Source organism: Dromiciops gliroides, chromosome 2, assembly GCF_019393635.1.
Source record: "Dromiciops gliroides isolate mDroGli1 chromosome 2, mDroGli1.pri, whole genome shotgun sequence".
Taxonomy (NCBI): Eukaryota; Metazoa; Chordata; class Mammalia; order Microbiotheria; family Microbiotheriidae; genus Dromiciops; species Dromiciops gliroides.
The window spans coordinates 9,684,710-9,700,518 of NC_057862.1; the positions used below are offsets into that span (position 1 = coordinate 9,684,710).

General features: G+C 47.7%; 1 protein-coding gene across 1 annotated transcript in view; it reads left to right on the plus strand.

Annotated features, from left to right (window-relative positions):
• Nucleotides 1–15,809, plus strand: part of ADAM12 (ADAM metallopeptidase domain 12) — a 364,014-nt gene that overhangs the window by 205,599 nt on the left and 142,606 nt on the right. The window contains exon 5 of the mRNA XM_043988643.1: nt 4,975–5,051. Coding sequence (XP_043844578.1) covers nt 4,975–5,051 — 77 coding nt within the window. The remainder of the gene's footprint in view (nt 1–4,974; nt 5,052–15,809) is intronic.

The following is a 15,809-nucleotide window of genomic DNA, read 5'->3' on the forward strand; positions in this document are numbered from 1 at the left end:
CTCTGCAGGGGGGGCAGGCATCTTCTTAGCCAAGAAAGCTGTGTTCAGTTTTCTTTGGTTCTTTCCCTTTCCATTCCTGGAGTCACTGTGTATATTGATTTTCTGACTTTATTTCCTTTACTTCTCATCATTTCATATAATTTGTCCCACATTTTTTGTTGTTACTGGTCAGTCATTTCAGTCTTGTCTGACTCTTTGTGACCCTATTTGGGGTTTCTTAGCAGAGATACTAGAGTGTTTTGCCATTTTCTTCTCCAGCTCATTTTACAGATAAGAAAAGTGAGGCAAACAGAGTAAAGTGACTTGCCCAGGGTCACACAGTGTGTGAGACCAGATTTGAACTCAGGTCTTCCTGATTCTAGGTTCAGTGCTCTATCCACTGTACCATCTATCTGCCCTCCTGAATCCAAGGCCCATTCTCTATTTTTTTTTTTTTGGTGAGGCAATTGGGGTTAAGTGACTTGCCCAGGGTCACACAGCTAGTAAGTGTTAAGTGTCTGAGGTCGGATTTGAACTCAGGTCCTCCTGACTCCAGGGCCAGTGCTCTGTCCACTGTGTCACCTAGCTGCCCTGCCCATTCTCTATTTACCACACTACAGTATACTACCTTGCTTTGATTAACGCTACTAATATTAATTTGGCACATTTCCTGAAAAATGCAAAAATGGTGCTAAGAGCAATTGGATGGAAATGGAGTGAGACCAGTTTTTAAAGGCAGTGCATCTTCATACAGATGACAGTATGGCCAGATTTTCAGCAGAATTTGGGCTTTGGGCCGTGCTGCATCTTGCATCCAATGGCACACAATGGCACTTTCCTGTTTCTGGTCCCTGTGGAGGCCCTTGACGATGCGTGTGGGTCTGGTGAGTCATTGCTGTGTGGACCCCAGGAGCAGCAGCATCACTACCAGTGCCTCCCTCTCCTGCCATCTTTTATCGTGGAGGGCTGTGCACTAATGACCTCTGCCCATTCTCCAGGCTGCTGCCATCCCTTGTCTGGCACTAAAGCCCAGAGAGGTCATGCTGGCGCAGTGAGGGGCCCAGGAGGTGATCCCCTCATGTCTGAGGACATTCATTCTGCCACTGCTTCCCTCTGCCTCTCCAGGGAGAGAGGGAAACGGAGGCCCCTAGAACTCCCCACCATAAAGACCCTTCAGGGATGGCTTCACTGAGTGAACCTTTAAGAGAGAAGTTCTAACCCAAACAGGACCCTTTAACAGGCATGTGTGTGCCCCTGAGTGTGGCCCCTTCTCCACATTGGGACTGCCCCTCTTGGGTCAGGCTATTTCCTCTTTGAATTGTGGCTTTTTCTTTGGATATGGGGAAAACCCTGGTAAGTGTGAACCCAGACAGTGAGAGCCAGAGTGTGCACACTTGTTTTGTGGCATGAACCTCAGCCCTCAGTGTGTGTTTACTTCCTGTGTGGCTGTTGATTGTTGTTTAGTATCCAGCCAGAGTTTGGCTATTTAAGGGAAGATGGAGAAGAGGAGGGGAAGAAGGGAAGAAGAAAAGGAAAGAGGAAAGGAGGGAGGAAAAAAGGAGTGAAGGAAGAAGAGAGAAGAAAGGAAAAGCCCCATCTATTCTGAGCAAACATTCTTTTCATGGGCTCTAATTGAGTTTTCTGGGCCTCTGTATCTTAACATTTCCATCTTGCGCCCACCCCCCTGCCTTCTTAGGGCTCTTACTTTCTTACATTCCCTCCCTCTACTCTCTCCTTCTCAAAAGCGAGACAGTCTAGAAGCCAACGTTTTGAGGCTGCAGCATTAAAAGGCCCTTCTCGTCTGATGCTGAAAAGGTTAATTAATGCAGGAGATGCGGAGAAGCCGAGGGTTCATAATTTTTTAAAAGCATGTGAGATGCCCGTCAGTGGAACTGTGAGTGATGGCTTCCCTTTCCCCAGCTAAAGGAGCACCAGCTGCTTTTACAAGGCTCCATTGCCTCCTCAGTGCCATACGAGGGAGATGGGAAGGAAGAAGAGAAATAGAGCCTTTATTCAGCAGGTCAATTCCCCTGGATTCCAGACCAGATCTCTGGCTCTGGTTACTCTTTTCAGCTCCATGATGGAAGAAACTCCATGGACCAGCTGACCCTCCCAGAGACTTTTGTCTCCTCATGGAAGGTCCTTCCATTTTATTTGTCTTTTATTCAAATCCTCCACTGGATAATTTAAAGCATCATCCTTCCTTCCCTCACTTCTTTATCAGCTCTAGGCTTGGGTTCAAATCCTACCTCAGACACTAGCTGTGTGACCTTAAGAAAATCACTTAACCTTCCTGGGCCCCAGTTTCTTCCCCTGTTCAATGAATGTGTCAGCCTAAAGGCTTATAAGGTGTCTTCCAATTCTGTATCCACGAGCCTAGGCTCTTATTTGCTCTTCTTTTTCTTTTTTAAGTGTTGGATTGATGGTCTTTTTTTCCAGATTGTTACAACTTTCTAATGTCTCCTCCACCCCACCCCTCACCACAGAATCCTCTCTTATGACAAACAAATGCAGCTAAACTCCACCCAATAAACCTCTTGGCCAGATCTGGCAGGGGTCACCTCATTCCGTACCCACAACTCACAGGAAGGAGTCCACCAGAAGTCCTCTGAAGTCACACCTGCTCCTGGCATTGGGGTCTTTCAAAGCTAGTTTCTTTTACATTCCCATGATCGCCGTGCAGATTTCTTCTGGCTGCATTTCAGTTCATCCAAGTCTTCACCAAATTCTCTGAATTCCTCTTCTTCATCTTTGCGTATAGGTCAATAATGGGCCATTTACCTTCATGTACCTCAGTTTGTTCAGCTATAGCACTATTGATATAATGGAAGCTCTTCAAGGTCAGGAGCTACTTCACTGTGTCTGCCCAGGGCAGGGCCTCTGGCAAGCACTTAATAAATACTTGTTAATTAATTTATTGATTGTAAAAAGCCAGAGGTTGAGGTCAAGTTTATAACCTTTCAGGTCACCAAGTGGCACAACAGATAGAGTGCTGAACCCAGAATCAGGAAGACCTGAGTTCAAATCCTACCTCAGAACATGACTGGCTCTATGACCTTGGGCAATCAGCTAACCACCCACTCTCCTCCTCTGTAATAGGGCCAATAATAGTCCCTACCTCCCAGGGTTGCCATGAGAATCAGAATCAAATGAGATATTAGATGTCAAGTGCTTTGCCAACCCTAAAGCGCTAAGTAAATGGCGCTGTTATCATCGCCAATAGTAATGGCTAACATTTCTAGAGTGCGTTAATGATTGCCAAATATTTCCTCTCAGAAACCTTGTGAGGTCAGAGCTACTATTACCTGTTTTATAGAGGAGAAAACTGAGGCCAAAGGGCATTAAGTGACCTGGCCAGGGTCACACCCTTAATATTGTCACACATTAATATTGTCGTCACTCATGACAGTGCCCTGCATTGCTCCCATGGGCCTTCTCGCATTGCAGAGGTCATTTCTAGCTGGGTGCAGGCCTCAATTTTGTGGGTGCTGGACTTTGGGAGCCATCAAGGGACTGTAGCTTCTGTGAAGATGATCAGAGACAGCACAGTTTCAATACCCCAAGAGAGCCTCAGGAAATGGGGGTGGGGTGCCTCCATCTCCTTCAGTTCAGCATCAAACATCGAAATAGTGTTTTTTGTCTCACAGAAACAAGAACACGGTTTCTATGGGATGGATGGAGAGAAGCCTGGGGGATAGACTTGGAGTGGGAACCCCTGAGTTCAAATCCTGCCCCTGGCTCTTATCTTATTTTCCCCACTTTTCCAATGGCAATAAAAAGGATGATATCCCAGCCTACTGGGATGGCAGACAGTCTGAGATGAAAGCCTGTATGATTGCAAAGTACTTCACAAGCTCTGGAGGGACAGGGAACCACTCAGCCTGTGATGTCTTTGGTGGGGCAGCTAGGCGGCCCAGTGGATAGAGCACTGGCCCTGAAGTTGGGAGGACGTGAGTTCAAATCTCACCTCAGACACTAACTAGCTGTGCGACCTTGGGTAAGTCACTTAACCCCAATTGCCATCTCCAATCATCCTGATGTATATCTTGTCACTAGACCCAGATGGCTCTGGAGGAGAGAGTGAGGCTGGTGACCTCGCACAGTTCTCCCTCACTAAAATACAATTCTCTACAAGTCATGACATCACCTCCCAATATCATGGTCCTCTTCAAGAACAAAGAACAAACAACAACGACAACGTCACTAGTAAAGGAACTCCCAGGTGAGGTAACTCCTGCTCACCTCTGCACAGGCTGGAACCTTCTCTGCAACTTGTTGTTGTAGAGAATTTCCTCAAACCCCTAGAGGCTAAGGCACTTGTCTAGGGTCACACAGCCAGGTTCAGGGACAGGATTTGAACCTAGGTCTTCCTGCCTTATAGGCCAGCTTTCTCTGCAGCACACCAAGCTACCTAGATAGATGTAAATACAGTGGGGGCTCACAGAGTCTTGTATTTGGGAGCAGGTCTGTGTAAAGAAGCCCTGATCAAGTCTAATTTCCTGATAAGGAAACTGTGACCAGACACTTCAGTGACTTACCCAAGACCAACTAGTTCATAAAACAAGATTTGAACCCAGGCCCTCTGACTTCAACCACAGCTCTGCTTCTACTGTTCCCTGCATCACTACTGATTATTGAAAGTACTTTGTACTTTCTCAATGTGATTCCAGACCATACAGCTCCTCCTCTTCAGTGCTGGGCCCAGGTCAATGCCTGGCCACCACTTCTGTCCAAGACCTAGGTTCCAATGGGCCAGTTCCATTGGTGACCCATTTTAAATGCCCATCATCCTCTGGATAATGAATTCTTTCACCTGCTTGGTTCTTCCTGTGTGAATTGTGGGGCTTGTCCCTTTGGAATGGCTGGAGAGCATTGAGGGGCCTGGTACCAAATTCTATAGGGTGTCCTCTGTCTGTCTGTCTCTTCTGTCTGTCTGTCTGTCTACCCCTCCCCCACATCTCTCACTCTCATCCTCTCTCTCGTCTCTCCCATTAGGGTCATTGTTACTACCATGGACATGTGCAAGGACATCCTGATTCCGCTGTCAGCCTCAGCACTTGCTCTGGACTCAGGTAGGTCAAGACAACCCCACTGCACCTACTGACCCTTCCCTGGTCCACCAAACTCCACCATTCAGTGGAGAGATCTTAGGTCCTGCCTGAGGCCCTGCGTGCTCCCCCGGGGAGTAGACAGGCTGGCAGGGTCTCTCTTAGAAGGATGCTTTGAGGGGCTTTTAATATGCCTTTCAATCCTGGGGCTCCCCCGCACTGGTGGCTTCCGACGAGTTGAGCCCCATGTTTATTTCAGCAACACAGGAGCTGGGGGGGGGGTGTCACAACCTGAAAGCTTCCTCATTCCCAGGGCTGAACCCTTGCAGCTCCCACGATCTTGTAAGTTCTCTTCTTGATCAATAACAAGGACCCCCGTCATCCCCTAACACACCGTGAGTGCAGAGAATAACTTGGGTGAGCTTTGGGAAGGCTAATGGGCTATGGCGGACAGCCTAGACCTAGTGTTTGCTCACACAACTATTCCAGATCACCATAATTAGCTGTAAATTGGCTCTCCTGTTCTCCTTGGGAAAACCAGTTCCCTTGTCAGATACGCTGCTGCCTCAGCCCTCTGGGTCCCAGGCTTATTCTGCTCCAGAAGCAGTGGCCAGCATCCTCAGGGGCTGCCTCTCAGGCTGGCTTTGGGCCCTGAGCTGCATTCTTCAGAACGCTGAGGGAGCCAGGCTGGCTGGCCTCCCCGCAAGAGCTCGAAGGGAGAAAGGAGATCGCACCCAAATGTTCCTCCCTGCTCTTGGCTTTAATTATCCAGGGCCTGCAGGCTCCAGAGAGCAGCCCCTGCTGGCCTGGAACCCAGCATGGCCTCCTCCAGGCTGTCTGCCCCCCACCCTCGGGTGCCCAGGTGGAGAGAAACCTTCAGATGGGAGTCCCCTAGAGAGTAGCATCAAGGGACCTTCTCTGTCCTGACCTCAGTGATGAGGCCAGAAACTCCACTAAAAGTGAACTGGAGAAAAGGGGACCCCTCCATGCCTCTGGAGTCCAAGTCTCATGATGAGTCCCTTGCGGGGCTCCTTCACCAGCACAGGGCTGACAGGCAGCATCCAGGCTGGACCCAGATCTGAGCAGCCTGGGCTTTGAATCATGCCTCTGATCCTTACTGGCTGTGTGACCTTGAGTGAGTCCTTAGCCTTTCTGGGACTAAGCTTCCTTCTCGGTCACCTCCCATTCTAAATCTATGGACTCCAGAATCCCATAGCAAAGCCCATCTGATCAGCCCCTCTCCTCTATTCAAAAGTCCATGGGGAGCCAAGGGTCCTGATGTGGGGGCTCTCTGAGGGTCTGCATCTGCGACTCCATCAGGGTAGGCTGGGGACAAATTAAACAACTCTCAGTGTGAAAACTCCCTTCATCCCTGCAGACTAGTAATGGTTCAGACTGGGGGAGGACAAGTGACTGACTGGCCCACAGCCCCACAGCTACATGTCAGAGACAGGATTTGAACCCAGATTTTTCTGCTTCCTAGTTCAGTTCTCTGTGCATTATTTTATGCTGGCTTTCATTGCAATTAGTATATAAACATATGTCAAAGTCATCTAGTCCAACCCTCTCCCCTTGATTTACAGTTGAGTTTAACCTACCAGGCACTGTGCTAAGCACTTTACGAATATCATCTCTTTTAATCCTCCCAACCATCCTGTGAGGTAAGAGTTCCCACTTTGCAGTTGAGGAAAATGAGGTCAACATGGTAAGTGACATAGCCAGTAGGTATCAGAGGCTGGATTTGAATTCAGGTCTTCTGGACTCCAGGCTCAGCACTCCATCCACTATGCCATCTCACTGCCTAAGGTGCTAAGTGTCAGTGACATTTAATCCCAAGTTCTCCCCTTCCCCCTCTCTCATATGCCTCCTTGATTTCAATGTAGGTGATCAAACGAAATAAATGGATCCTACAGTGCTAGAGGAATGAGCTTTTGGAAGAAGTGTCCCCAAAAGTCCAGAAACAAAGTGGGTGATCATTAATTGAGAAATAGAATGTTACTATGGTGCGACACTTATCATCCCTGGTCCCACACCTGGAACATGTGGTTCATGTGCTACCTTCAAGTGCTACCTACAGGAACAGTATGTCACTATATTAATTATCCAGCAAGGGAGTGTGATACCTCAGTCACCCACCAGATAGTGTGCTATATAAGCCACCAGTCCAGTTGCTTATCAGCTTCTTCCTGACTCATATATGGGTGAGGCTTTTAAGAGACTTCAGCCTGTTTGCAGTTCAGATGCTTCCTAGGCTGCAAATGCTTAGATTGCCCTCCCCATGACCAAGCCCATTCTCAAGCAACAGCCCTAAGCAGCTTCAAATATCCCCCACTGTCTAGGACCAAACAATAGTCTAGAGAATGAAGTGGAGTATTGCTTAAGATATTAAAATAAGAAATCTCTTAAGTGAGGCTCATCTCTCTCAGTTCACAATCCCCTGCATTCCCTGGTCTCAGATACTTAGTGGGCTGTGATCACATAGTTTATAGGAAGCGAGGGAGGGAGGGAGGGAAGGAAGGAAGGAAGGAAGGAAGGAAGGAAGGAAGGAAGGAAGGAAGGAAGGAAGGAAGGAAGGAAGGGAAGGAAACGTATTTATTGGGCACCTACTAGGTACTAGTCACTATGCTAAGCACTTCACAAGTATTATCTCATTTGCTTCACAATAACCCTGGAAAGTGGATGATATTATTACCCCAATTTATAAGTTTAAGGGACTTGCTTAGGGTTCTACAGCCAGATTTGAACTTATGGACCCTGGGATCCTGGGCAACTTACTTTACTTTTCTGTTACTTTCCTCATCTGTCAAACAAAGAGGTGGGGCTCCCTGACCCTTCCAGATCCAAATGAATGACCCCAGGAGCCTGTGGGCCAGCGACTGCCTGATGTTGGGAGCACCCATCTCTGGGCTTCTGGGCAAGGCCGGAGCATCTGGGTGTATCCCTTATTGCAAACTTATGGGAGAATTGAGGTCACATCCACAGAGCTAAAAGGGACCTTAGGGGACATCTAAGTTGACTCCCTCCTTTTATGACAGAGAAAACAGTCCAGGGACGTTCATACTTGCCCAAGGTCATCCTCGTGGCAAAGCATTTGAGAAGGTATGTGAGCCAAGGCCCCAGGACAAAGAAGTCTATGCTCTTTCCCCATACCCTGCTCAGGACCCGAGCGGGTGGGGGGGACCTTCTGTAATGGGGGGAGTCTTGTCCTGTCCTTTCCTTGGTAGAGGGATATCATTATCCCCATTTTCCATATGGGGGGGGGGATGAGTCTATAAATGGCCCTGGGTTTAGCTAGTAAGTGCTTGAACCAGGATTTGAATGCATGTCTCTTAACTTGAGTCCAAGCTGCTGTCCACTACTACATCAGGCTTCCAAGAGGCAGCAAGAGGGTAAATGAAAGGCTCTCTGCAGGGCTGGCAGCAATAACCAAGTAACAACAGCTAACACTGACACGGCACTTTACATGTGTGATTTTCTTTGATCATCGCAGAACACACACACACACACACATTCTGTCTTCCTCTCCTCAAGCACAAGAAAAGGCAATGTTTCCTTTTATATTCCAAAATGAGGCATTTTCGGGGCTCAATCATCACTCCCCTGTGCTGCAAACAAGGCAGGCCACAGGTCAAAAGCTCTCAAACCTTTTCAAAGCAGAGCTTCTACGAGTCTCCGTTTCCTCCCTGGGAATGTAATCAAGACCGAGTTCAGGGAAAATGAAATAGAAAATGCCAATATTTGTTCTCAAGTGATTTTACTAAATTCAAGTACAACCTTCCTTGTCTTGACTCGCTCTTATTTCTCCACTCATTTCTCACATCCTTGCCTTGTCATCTCAAGGACATGGTAAGGACCTTCATGGGGCGGAGGGGGCAGGGGGGGGCACGCTGTCTCAGGGGTTTAACAGACACTTGGAGATTTGGAGAAAGAAAGGCATGGTGATGGAAGGGGGGCTGAGTGGATGGGGCTGGGAGGCTGTGGAAGGGAGGTCCCAAGAGGCTCCCTGGCAATGAGACAAACCCTAATCAATAGCATTGATACTGCTGGGCGTGCAGAAGCGATTGGGGGCGATGGGCAAAGTGGTTGGAGAGGGGACTTCTGGTCAGGCGCGGGCTGGCTTGGGGGGGGGGTGTCTGAAATCCCCTCCAAGTCTGTACTTGTGACATTCTGGGATTCTGTGGCTGAGACAGGCTGCCTCTGTGGGGGAGGCTGGAGTCCTTCTATCACCAGGTACCTCATCGGGGAGGGCCAGTGGTCCACATCTGTGGAAAAGACGCCCCTTCCCTTAGTCGTTTCTCAGAATTTGTGGGTATGTTGGATTCCCGCCGCCACCTTTCCACCTCTTAGTCACAGCCAAAGACCTGGGAGGATAAGCAGAAAAGGTAGGAGGAGGCTGGGCACAGACACACCCCCATAAGAGGAACCTAGCTCTTTGCTTTCCATTTCTCATTGTTTATAGTAGGCAGCTGGGTGACTCAGTGGCCAGAGCCCCTTCATACCATCTCTTTGGCATGCCCCCTTCTCCCCTCTGGCCCTGCCACAGCCTGACACGAGCCCTCAGCCTGGGTGACCGCAGTCACCTCCCTCTGGGTCTGCCTGCCTCGGGTCTCTCCCCACTGTGGCTTGTCTTCCGCTCAGCTGTCCAAGTGATCTGGCCTCACCCTAAGTCTGTGCATCCCCTATTAAATAAACTCTGGGATCTCCCTGGTGCCTATAGGATCCAATATGAACTCAGTTTGACATGGAGAGATCTTCCTAACCTGAGCCCTCTTCCCATTCTGCTCCTACATTTCTCCCCATCCAGTCCCTCTACAATCCAAATGTACCAGGATACTTGCTGCTCCTCCATTTACCACCCCCAAGCCTTTTCATTGGCTGTTCCTGCTGCCTGGAATGCTCTCCTCACCTCTGCCTCTCAGAATTTCAAATGCCACCTTCTTCAGGAGACCTTTCCTGTTGCCTGCCTATAGAAACTTCCCCTCTGAGGTTCCCTTCCATCTGCTCTATCCGTATCTTGTAGGTGTCTATTTAAGAACTTCTTTTCTCCCTTATAATCTCCTTAAGGTCAGAGGCTATGTAATTTTTGTCTTCATACCGCCAAGTGGCTGGCACTGTGCCCAGCTCGGTCAGTGCTTAATAAATGCTTGTTGATGGTTTAAATGATACTGAAGGCCTTCCTTTAAACTTTATGGGTCTAGATACAACACTCAGACTATCCATCTGATTCCCTCCCTCTTACCACAAGCCTATCCTTCACCTCCTTTCCTAGGCTGACCCGGGCATGATGGAACCTTTCTGACCTCTTCATGAGCACCAAGCAGCATCCATCCTTCCTTTGTCCCCGGAGCCCATCTGCAGCTTTGGTTCATTGTGGTGTTCTGTGATTCCCAGCCAAAATGCATCACTGGATGGGCTTATGTTCATCCATTAACAGTGGATCGTGTATCAGCAGAGAAATTCCCAAGTTATGTTGTCAGCTTGAGCGTCTAATCAGTAGAGAATCAAAGGGAAGAGGGAGCTTTAGTAGATTAAGTGCTCCTGAAAGAGTGATTGATTAAAATATTGTTATCTGGGAATTGGGGTATCTGGGAATAAAAGATAATTCAACAATGAGAAAAAGTGACTGGAGTAGCCTTGGTGAATGGGTATCCGAGAAGTGCAGGAACATGGTGTGTGTGCCAGACGTTATCAAAATCTAGAGATGAGTAAGTGATCCTGACTGTCTGAGGGAGGCAATGCTTTCATTAAATTCAGTAGATTATACAGCTTTGAGGAAAATCAAAGAGTTGGGCCTTCCTGTATTGCTTCCAAGGACACTAACCAAAGATTGAGAGGCCAGAAGGAAATCTGTCCTGAAATTGGAGAAGCAAGGAGAGAACCAATCTTTTTTCCCCAACATAATCTCCGTCATTTTTAAGAGAAAAAAAAAAGATAAGGAGAGAAGGAAATCTAGAAATGGCATCCTAGAAAGGAAAGAGAAAAGAGAAAAAGGAGCCTTTATGAAGAAAAGAATGGCTGCATTAAAAATCAGGCATAAAAATTAATAGGATCATTTTTTAAATATTAAACAACTTGACAGCGGCTGAAATGCGAGATTCAGTCCCTGAGTGGGCTTTAGACACTGGTTTATCACACTGAGATGCCAAACAGCTGGTTAAGGGTCCTACTTCAGTGCTCTTCTCCTTTCCTACTTCCAAGTCTGCTCTTTTCCCTCAGAATTCCTTATTCATCTGCCTTTCTCTGCTGCATTATTACTCTACCATGACTTGTCAGTATTCAGGACACTAAATTCCAATCCTATCCCCATGAATATCATATTCTTCTCAACTCTTCCGGTCTAAGGAATGTCCAGCTAAGACCTTTTGTTCTAAGCCAATGAATCGACTTTGTTGCGGAAGGAGTTAAATTCTTACGAGTTGGGGGCGGCTAGGTGGCGCAGTGGATAAAGCACCGGCCCTGGATTCAGGAGTACCTGAGTTCAAATCCGGCCTCAGACACTTGACACTTACTAGCTGTGTGACCCTGGGCAAGTCATTTAACCCCCATTGCCCCTCAAAAACAAAAACAAAAAAAACAATTCTTACGAGTTGGATCATGGCCAATTGAGGATTGTCTACCAGGCAACAGAATTGTTGCTGATGAAAATAGAAAAAACATCGGGATCGCCACGAAACAGGAAGACAAGCTCCGAGAAGGCAGGAACTTTGTCTGTTCTTGGCACGTGGCGTTTAGGACATGCTTATCAAAATGGAGAGCCTTCTTCCCTTCCTTTTTAAAATCTATTGACCATCTCTATCCTCCCAGCTAAGGAGAACAGAAGGGCAACTTTCTCAAAGCTACCAGTGTTTGCCTAAAAATAATAACAACATGTGCACAGTCCTTTCAGGTTTGCAAAGTGCTTCACATATCCTATTTCCTGCTTTCCAAACAGGTAGCATGAAGGAGTGGAATGTCATATGGATATGTGGTCCAGGGACCTGGATGTCATTAAACTTATTAATTAACTAATTAGTTAAACTCTGCTACTTACCAGCTGGGCAACCATGCCCAAGTCACCGCACTTTGCCTGTCAGCACATAGTAGGTACTTAATAAATGTGGCAGATTTTTTGCCCTTCTTGATTGACAAGGTTGTAAATCATGAAAGCCAAATTAACCATCCCACTAAATGAACCATTTCCTTTCCTTATAAGTGGCTGAGTGGTAAAGTGCGGATAGAGCTCTTGGCCTGGAGTCAGGAATTACTGAGTCCAAATCTAGCTTCAGGTACTTCTTAGCTCTATGTTCCTGGCGAAGTCACTTACCCTCTCTCTCTGCCTCAGTTTCCTCAACTGAAAAATGGGGATAATAATAACACCTCCCGGGGTTGGCGTGAGGCTCAAATGAGATATTTGTGATGCGGTTTGGAAACCTTAAGGAGTTGTGCTGTGTAAATGCTAGCCATTATTGGCCATTGTTTTTATTATGATTATACATAGGTCATCAGCCATCAATGGCCCTGGGATGTTGTAGGTGGGGGACCTCCCTGCCCAGACGTAGATTAGCTACCTAGCTATAACTTACAGTCTCAGGGAATCATCCAGAGCTCAGTCAGCTGGTAAGGCCCAGAATTGGAGTCTGAATCAGGTCTTCCTGATTCCTCATTATAGAAGGGAGACAATGTGGTAGAGGGTTAGAAAGCCAGCCTAGGAGCCAGGGAGGCCTGGGTTCAAAATTTGCCTCTGAAACACACTAGCTGTGTGACTAAATCACTTAACCCTCAGTGCTCTGTGTGATGCTCTGCATTAGCGGATGGACTTCCATAAAGGGAGTTCTCCAGACCAATGAAATCACAAGTCAAGTCAAAACAAACCCCAAACAATTCCACTCCATTATTATCCTTGTCTACCAGGATAATGCACTCAACAAATAGGACTGAACCGTGGACTGGGTGAGAACTGAGGGAAGGATCCAGCATGCTTATGAGCACCCTGGTGTCAAGAGAGACATGACAGGGGCAGCTAGGTGGCGCAGTGGATAAAGCACCGGCCCTGGATTCAGGAGGACCTGAGTTCAAATTTGACCTCAGACACTTGACACTTACTAGCTGTGTGACCCTGGGCAAGTCACTTAACCCCCATTGCCCAGCCAAAAAACAAACAAACAAACAAACAAACAAATGAGAGAGATGACAGTGAGGAGCCATTAGTGTCTCATCCCATAATTTTAGAGCTCGGAGGAGACCAGTAGATCAGCTGGTCTGGTCACCCTCATTTCATGGAAGAGGAGGCTGAGGCCTGGGGGGATTAGCGACCTGTCTCAAGTCTCCCCTTGAGGCAAGAGCTCCAAGGCCAGGCCTCCTTCACTGCTGCCCCTCTGCCTCCCTTTGGATTAAATACTCCACTTTCTCTTCTAAGAGTTGGAAGTCGTTGGCCCGCCTTTGTCACCTTTTGGCCAGAGAAGAAGCGGGGTGGTTTGGGTTTACAAATGGTGGAAAAGACCAAGAAATGATGCCTGGGATCAGTGGGTGGGAGCCACACCAACTCATGGAGGTGGGGAGGGGGTTTCTCAAGTAGACAAAGGCACCTAGGGATGATACACAGGCACTCCAGGGCACTGGGCAGGACCAGCCAGCTGGTGAGTCCTCAGTGGCTGCTTTTGTTACTCTCCTCCACGTAACTCAAGCTGGAAAACTGTGGGGCACATGACCCCCCCATCCTGTTCATTCATTCATTCATTCATTCATCCAGTCATTCATTCATTCATCCAGTCATTCATTCATCCAGTCATTCATCCAGTCATTCATTCATTCATTCATCCAGTCATTCATTCATTTATCCAGTCATTCATCCAGTCATTCATTCATTCATCCATTCATTCATTCATTCATTCATTTATCCAGTCATTCATCCAGTCATTCATTCATTTATCCAGTCATTCATTCATCTAGTCATTCATTCATTCATCTATTCATTCATCCAGTCATTCATTCATTCATCCAGTCATTCATTCATTCATCCATCCATTCATTCATTCATCAAGCATTTCTTAAGCCTTTCTCCCAAAATGCCTTAGCCCTGGAATTCCTCAACAGCTGGAGTGTTCCTGCTCCTCATTCAAATCTCTTGGTTTCTTGTTCCCCTTAAGAACTGGCTCAGACCCCACACCTGCGGACCCATCCCTGCCCCCCTCTCCCCGTGAGTCCCTTCTGACAGCTGCTGATGCCTTCTCTGAGATGAGTGCCAGCTACTCCATACAGGTCTCCTCTGTGCCCTTTTCACTCTGTATTTCCTCATGCAAGGACATAATAATGAAACTAATCGTAACAACAACCAGCTCTCATGTTGTACTTCAAGGTTCTTGACAGGGAGTGTCTCGTTTGATCCCCCAACAACCTTGGAAAGCAGAGGTGCTATTATCCACAGTGACAGATGAGGAAACTGAGGCTGAGAAAGATGAAGTGACTTGTCCAGGGTCATACAGCTAGGAAAAGTCTAAGACAGAATTAGAACTCAGGGCCTCCTGACTCTAGGTAGAACACTACCCATGGCACCATGTGGACCTCCCTGCCTTATTTCTCTCCACAGTCCAGTCCCTCCTATAGCTGTTCTTCTTAAAATGACTCATTACACAACTTTATTTTCCCTTTCCCCACAGCCTACAAGATGAAGTCTCAGACTTTCAGCCAGACATTGATGGTCCTTCCCAATGTCGCTCCTCCTCTTCCCCCTGCTCCTTCTCCTCTTCTTCCTCCTGCTCTTCCTCTTCTTTCTCTTCCTCTTCCCAGCTCACCTTTGTTGGCTCCTTCATTGTTCCCCAGACAAATGTGCCTGGCACTTCCCATCTCCTCCACTGCCTGGTAATTAATCTCTTCTTCCTGCATTTCTCCCGCAAACTGCCTTGAACTGTCGTTTACCCCTTTAATGTTTTCTTTTTAACTTTTCACATTTGAGCATCTTATCTCCCCGGGTGGATTGTAAATGTGGTGACACAGCTGCCCAAAAAGCCCTGTGTCATCTTAGAGAGGAGCGGTGTGTTGGCAGCTGAGGAGGTGACAGTCCTTCTGTCCTCTGCCCTGTCACAAACCTTCTAGAGTAGCGGGTCCGAGCCTGAGAACCAGAAGGATATTGATAAACTGCACCATTTCCAAAGGCAATCAATGAATAAAAACATACTTATGAAGTGCCTACTGTGTGCTAAGCAGAGCATGAAGACAGCCCTGCTCTTAGGAGCACACCCTCTAACTGGGGAAGACAAGTGATAAGAGGGACTTCGGCCATTTGAGAAATCTCAAATGTGTGGCCACAAGGTGAATGGCAAGGCCCTTGGGATGGATAGGCAGGGCCGAGAGCAGTGCCTGGAGGTTGGGGGCAGGTACAGATGCTAAGCCCAGAAGGACCTAAGAACAGCAAGGCCCAGTGGTCCCCCATCTCTCCAGAAGAACTGTCCAAGCAGTGCCAGCTGCCAAGCTCTCTTCCTGCCTGCCTGGGGGCTAGGCAGACCAGGCAAGGAAGGGACAGTGGGAGGGGCAACCCTGAGGGTGACTGAGATCATGACATGGGAGGGTCAATCGAAGAGTTTAGTGCTCTCTCCCAGGCTTGAGAGGTTGGTCTCTCTGACGCTGTAGGTCTCTATGGGGCCTTACTGAGGCAGCATTGTCTAGTGAGATCACCAGATAGAGAGTCGGAGGACCTGGGTTCAAGTCCAGTTCTGACACTTACTACCTCTGTGACTACGGTTTCACTTTGTTGGGCCTCAGTTTCCCCATTTGTAAAGTGAGAGAATGGATGACTTGTAGGTCTAA